The sequence below is a fragment of the Lepisma saccharinum genome, chromosome 4, assembly GCF_977018435.1.
Source record: "Lepisma saccharinum chromosome 4, izLepSacc3.1, whole genome shotgun sequence".
NCBI classification, from domain to species: Eukaryota; Metazoa; Arthropoda; class Insecta; order Zygentoma; family Lepismatidae; genus Lepisma; species Lepisma saccharinum.
In genome coordinates this window covers 43,724,795-43,731,535 of record NC_139232.1, presented here as the reverse complement: position 1 = coordinate 43,731,535, position 6,741 = coordinate 43,724,795, and the positions used below count along the sequence as shown (strand labels likewise).

The 6,741-nt window shown below is 39.7% G+C and overlaps 1 protein-coding gene across 1 annotated transcript; it reads left to right on the top strand.

Annotated features, from left to right (window-relative positions):
- Positions 1-2,114: 2,114 nt before the first annotated feature.
- Positions 2,115-4,050, top strand: LOC145987136 (uncharacterized). Its single transcript, XM_083121633.1, has one exon. The coding sequence runs from the start codon at positions 2,235-2,237 to the stop codon at positions 3,492-3,494; it is 1,260 nt and encodes a 419-aa protein (XP_082977759.1). The 5' UTR covers positions 2,115-2,234; the 3' UTR covers positions 3,495-4,050.
- The last annotated feature ends 2,691 nt before the right edge of the window (positions 4,051-6,741 follow it).

Below are 6,741 nucleotides of genomic sequence, written 5' to 3'. Positions count from 1 at the left end.
AGACGTCCTAACGACTTATTGTTTCGACTGAGCTACCGCGGCCTGGTTGCAAAATTAAATACAACATGTTCCGGTATACTTTATTTCCGGCCATACTATATATTAGTAAATTGTCCATCACTACTCGTATTATGGATTTATCTCCGATAGTGTTATTTTGTTAAGGAATTGAATTGAGGAGATTCTGAAGCAGTAATTTCTGCCTGTTGGCGTTTTTGTTGCAATTCTAGAAGCTATCCTCGCGGAAAGCAGTAGGAATGAACGTGGTGAAGGACAATTTGCCTTTTACTGTGTTTGCTGTCGGCTGTACACACGCAGAGCAGCGGGCCCTCTTTAAGTACATCTTGTTGTTACAAACATACAGGACTTACAAATCAATATTTGAAGTCTTCAAGTGCATAAAAATATTTCTTTAAAGCTATTTATTAAGGACCTTATGTTACAATTATACAGTTTTTTACAATTACAATATCTCGCTCTCTCCGAAAGGTCCAAAAGAGCAGTTTTGAAGTATGGTCTTGTTGGAAGTGACGTCACCTAGTGCAGTTCAAAAGCGACAAGTAATTGATCAATCGAGACGCAAGTATGGACACGCGAGGTTGTAGGCTCGAATACTTGATATGCATTTGTTTGAAATCATGAAAGTTGAAAGTCAGACAGATGTCGGTTGTAGTTCTTCTAATGTGCAGAAATGTAAGCTCAAAAACTTTTTAAAATGCTACATTTGTGATTTCTATGCGGCACGTGCACCTCTCGCGAAATCCACCAATGCGTGTGTCTTTCGGTTTCAAAAGCTAGAAAACAGAAGCTAGACGATGGGACTCACCCAACGAAAACTTGATTGTTAGGCCCTGGCCCTCAGATGACTGTTGCTTCATGGAGCTTACCCCCCACACACATGGGCGCCCGCAGGGGGTCTCCAAGAGATCTGAGATTTCTGGAAAGAGTTAATGTAATTCGAATTGTGAAATTGTAGAGATATTTTATAACAAAAATTATTGTTTTCTGTGACTCACATGCCGTAAGTTACAGCAACTATTATTATTATTATTTGAAATAGGGTTACATAAGTTATAAGCTTAAAGTCTATTATACACTGATTATCTAACTATAACAAACAGCTTTTTGTCAGTATACAGTTATGCAAATTGTGTATAGATATACAAAATAAGGAAATTACAAATGTACTGTATGTAATTTTGAAAAAACAGAAGAAGTAGTAGAGTAATAGTAATGTAAAATAATAACAAAAAACAATAATAGCAGTAATAATGGCAATAATAATAATTATTATAATAATTTTTATTATAATAAAAGTTTCTGTGAGTCTGCCCCGCATGAGAAAAAATCCTGCGGGCGACCTTGTCACACACAATAACAATATACACATAAACTTTTATATATATATTACTTGCATAAAAAGGCGGCCCCCATGGCGGAGTGGTTAGAACATTGCGCTACGACGCCCGGGGGTCCGGGTTCGAATCCCGGCCTGGATATGGATCTTCGTGAGTGTCCATCAATTTCGTCATATCACTCCTCCCCATATTCGCAAATTAGCCAAAAGTGGCACAAAAGCGAAGTAAAATAAAGCAATTGAATCAATGAATACTGTATAAAAGAGAGATGTGTGGTGAGTATTTACACACACACACACATAAATATATTTATACGTGTGTGTGTATACACAATTGGTGGGAAGTAAAGCCACAGATTGTGTCCTTTTCTGATATATCTAGCTACAAGACTAAAACGTTGCAGGGGTATTATAAACCATCGTATTTGCTGTTCCATAAATATGCTTGGCAAAGGTTTCATGATGTCCAAATCTGTTTGCTAATGCTCTTTCACCTGGAAGAGGTATTATGTTGGATTAAAAGATACCAGGAATGTAAATAGAGAAGAAATATTGTTTCGTGTCTGACGATGTACGAACGGGACTGTTACAAAACACTACGCTTTTGTTATCGGGAGATTGAATTATAGGGAACGGGGTATGCTGACAAGATAAATCCACGGAGATTTCTCTCTGTGTTCAGAAACTTCGTTAGATAGCTTGGAAATAATTTTTTTGTTGGGAGATGTAAACTCATGAGTCTCGGTTGTGATTTAAAATATTGTTTGCAATGAAGGTTGGCAGTGGAAATCACATTGTCTGTTTCTCCAAAAGAACGTTCTAAAATATAATTTTCGGAGAAGTAGTTCAAGATTTTCCAAGCACAGTTCGTTTCAAAATGGAACCTATTAGAAATCCATTGTTAAGTGAGGAGGAGTTGGAGAAGATTGTGAGAAAGGAGCTACAAACAACGAGATTTACCGTGAAGGGATACCATGTAATAGAACCAGCGAGTCGTCCTACCGGATATCTCTCTACGCAAAATATCGTCGCGGTGGAGGTTGAGCACGACGGAAAGATCAAAGAGCTCAGCTTCTTCGTCAAGGAATTCCCCGTCCAGAAGAGCCAGTTACAGATCATCGTCGACGTCGAAGGATTCCAGAAAGAGATCGGTCTCTACTCCATCATCCTTCACGAAATGCACGAAGCAGGTGCGACAGGACTGCCAGTCCCGACCTTCTACCTCTCGCGAGGGAAATACTTCCTCGTGCTGGAAAATTTGATGAAGTCTGGTTTCCGGCTCGCCGAGAGTTTGCGATGGTCGTGTCTTGACTTCGAACACTCCTCCCTCGTCCTGAGTGGCCTTGGACGTTTTCACGCCGCTTCTCTGGCCGTCGAGGCGAGGAAAGGTGAAAAATTGGATCAGTTCTGTGATTTTCTGGGACTCGTCCATTTCACGGGGAACAGACAAAGTGTCATGGATTGCTACATGATGCATTGCTTTGAGACTGGCGTCAGAATCGCAAGTCAGCTACCTCATTACTCGAAGGTTGTGGAGAAGGCAAATCTTCACATGGATGATGTTTACCAAAAGCTTTGCAAAATGGCAGAGGCGCCTGATTCTCTCAAAGTTGTAAGTCACGGTGACTTATGGCTCAACAATATCATGTTTAGGTACGACAGTGGAGGCTTGCCAGTGGAAGTGAAACTAGTTGATTACCAATTGTTGAATTACCGTTCTCCGGTTTTCGATATACTCCTCTTCCTATACGGGAACATGACACGCACCACAAGGGACAAACATATGGATGAATTCCTGTCTATATACCACAGCTCCTTTGTGCAAAGTGCTTCTGAATTGGAAGTCGATGTTTCATCTTTTCCTCTCGAAGATTTGAAGAAAAGTATAAGTACCAGAAGACTACTTGGAGTAACCTATGCGCTCATGTTCCAACCTCTCTCCATACACGATCCCTCAGTGCTTGGAAAATATCTTGACATCTCTTCGCCTGACGGTATGGAGGAATTCCTAATTCATGGAGGATGCGGAAAAATAACATGCTACCAGTTTCAGAACGACGATAAATTTCGTTCAAGATATACAGAAGTTGTGGATGGACTGATGGAAGTGTTGATATCAGATCTTGGGCTGCTGTGAGTGTTTGCTTTTCCTTAACGCAATTCTGGCAATCCTTGTGTTTGCAGGAGTGTATTAGTTATTTGATCCTAAAGCGTGTTAAACATTCAGCCATAGGCAGTGGAGAAGATATGGGGGGGGGGGGGCGTAGAGAGGCATTTACCCCCCGCTTTTGCCATTTTTGTCGCCGCACTATGCTAAACCTTATGTACCAAGTGAAAGTACGAGGGCCACTATTTATATTTTGAGCCTTGGCAACACTGATTGAAGTTAGGCGCGATTTGACGTTTGCACGGAATCGTCTGCCATTATTGACCATAACGTACTTCAAATGTTTTGTCAATAGCTTCATTTGTGTTGTTTATGTTGCCTTGGAGTTGCGCGACAACAATAAAATGGAATTAACTCGTGAACATTTTCGTGCGATGATTTTTTACGATTTTCGACGTGGATTATCAAGACAAGAGTGCATCGATCAACTTACTTCCACATTTGGCGATGAAGCCCCATCCTTTGCCACTGTGAAACGCTGGTATAACGAATTTAATCGTGGCCGCCATTCGCTCACCGACGAGATTCGCGAAGGTCGTCCAAAATCAGTTGTTGTTCAAGAAAAGATTGATGCTGTGCAAAACCTAATACTGCAATATCGTCATGTGACATACTGTGAGATTGAGGCAACCATAGGCATTAGTTCCACCAGCATATATAAAATATTACATGATCATTTAGCTGTGAGAAAGGTATGTTCTCGTTGGATCCCACACAATTTGACAAAAACTCAAAAAGACGCTCGCGTCAATTGGTGCAAACAAATGCTTAATAAATACAATCGTGGTGCTTCAAAAGACGTATATAAGATTGTAACAGGTGACGAATCATGGATATATGCATATGAGCCGGAACGTAAACAGCAGTCGACTGTATGGGTGTTTCAAGATGAACCCAATAAAACAAAAGTTGTTCGCGCTCGAAGCACATCGAAACAAATGGTCGCCTGTTTTTTCGTGAAAACTGGTCATGTGGCAACTGTACCTTTAGAGGAACGTAGAACAGTCAACTCTGAATGGTACACAACAATTTGTTTGCCAGAGGTCTTCGGTCAAATACGGAAAACAAACAAACGCCGTCGGATCATTCTTCATCAAGACAATGCCAGCTGTCACACATCTCGTCTAACAACCGACTTTATGAACAGTCAAAAAATCGAATTGATGGGTCATCCGCCGTACAGTCTTGATTTGGCACCCAATGACTTCTTCTTGTTCCCGAATGTCAAGAATAAATTGCGTGGACAACGATTTTCGTCGGCGGAAGACGCCTTTGATGCGTTCAAAAACCATATTATGGAGGTGTCTCAAGAAGAATGGAAAAACTGCTTTGACAAATGGTTCGAACGAATGGAAAAGTGTATTGACCATAAAGGAGAATACTTCGAAAAACAATAAAGCAGTTTTCAATGCCAAATTCCTGTTTTTTCATTGTTAGGCTCAAAATATAAATAGTGACCCTCGTAAACTGTCCTTGCCTCCCTATTTTTGGCACGTTGCCCCCTCTCCAGTTTTGGAACCCAATCGCCACAACTGGCCATAGGTTTCAAAGCTACTGCTGTACGTTTAAAATCAGTAAAGAAGTTTTAATTCATGCAGTTGTAACACTGTTATAATATGTATTCCTTCCTACAAGTATACAGCTTACTACCAGTGTTCAAAACTGGTTCCCAGTGCATTACTTCTAATCACAAAAGCTGAAAATTTTGTCGCCAAATTATACCTCAATTTAAAAAATACAAATATAAGAAACACATAAATATTAATTTTCACTTTTGTAATGAAAAAAATATAAAAAATGAACTTAATATCAGTTGTTATCACAAACAGGGACGGATTCGGACAAAAATCTGTTCTGGATTTTTTGTAAATCCGACCCACATCAGAGAATTGAAAAGAGTAAGAAAGGCCTTCGACCTTTCAATTTTCTGTCGTTTTTTTTTTTGTGGGAAGGGTTGTAAGAACAAAGAGCAGACTCTTGTGAATCATTTTCTGTCACAGTCTGCCTATAATGCTATTTCTCTTTCGGAGATTGGTAGTTTTTGGCCTGTCTCTCGCTCAACTTGGAAGTGTCATTGAGAAAAAAAAACAACATGTAATGAAGTGCAAGCTTACCCACTGAGGCAGAAGCGTGTAGCTAATAACCTCTTTTTATACACGCTGTTTTCGCGGCCGACGGCACGACGGCAAAAGTGGTCGCGTTTACAGGTTCATTCTATGCAAGCAACATTTGCAGTTCGTAGGGTAAAATAATAGTAGCAGCAGTAGTTAAATGTCAACAGTGCTGCCATCCCATCTCATTCTGCATGGAGTGGAAAATGGATCCGTGCGTTATTTATTTTATGTATCGGCGAGTTATAGAGAAAAGCCTGAAAACAAGATGAGCTGTTTATCCCAACGTCCACTGAGAATGCTAATGTTGATTGATTGAATTGTTGATTTAAGTCCACTTTATGCACAGTAAGACTAATCGGAACTGGACCTACAGTTTAAAGTGCGATCCGAACCACTATGTGCCTCCACCGGGAATCGAATCCGAGACCCCTTGATTATAAGGCGACAACGACACTACGTCATCACGGAGACCAATGCAAATGTTCTACATGCAAGTTATGGCAATATGTGTATTTTATCACATTTTGTTTATAAATTGCTAGAGAGATAGTACTGACGGTGGCCTTAGAACACCCTCAAATGTGTAATCGTATAATGTGATATAAAATTATTTTAAAAAATTGCTCACATGGTGGTGGCTCTGATGGAGACTAGAAAGCATATGACGTTAGAGATATAAATATCTTAATATGATACGTTCGGCCATCTCTCCTGAGAATTAAACGTCAGATGCCTCATTGTAGAAGGAACGATGTCCCACGTAATAAATATTGTTTAAATTAAACCAAAATAATTTTAAAAAAGCATTTTGTTGTGAAAAGCTTGTTTTATGTTTTGCTTATCAGAATCCAAAACAATTGTGGTCTTGTTGGTTGTTTTAATCTAAAATACGATACTTAATCCCTTCTGGATTGGTTCGTAGATTCTTGAGCATTTGTCCCACATCAAATTAAGAAAAATCTATATAAAAAAATTTACACGCTAAGACTCTTCCCGATACTCAAGCAAGCGAAGCTGGGATTTAATGCCGAAACGAACCGGAGAAAAAATAATTGTTCCATCCCTGGGGTTAATCTTCCAACAATGGAGTTTTTGTCTTCTCT

Bases quoted from the DNA above. Each gene is read 5' to 3' on its own strand.
- LOC145987136 (XM_083121633.1), top strand. From the start codon at position 2,235: ATGGAACCTATTAGAAATCCATTGTTAAGTGAGGAGGAGTTGGAGAAG.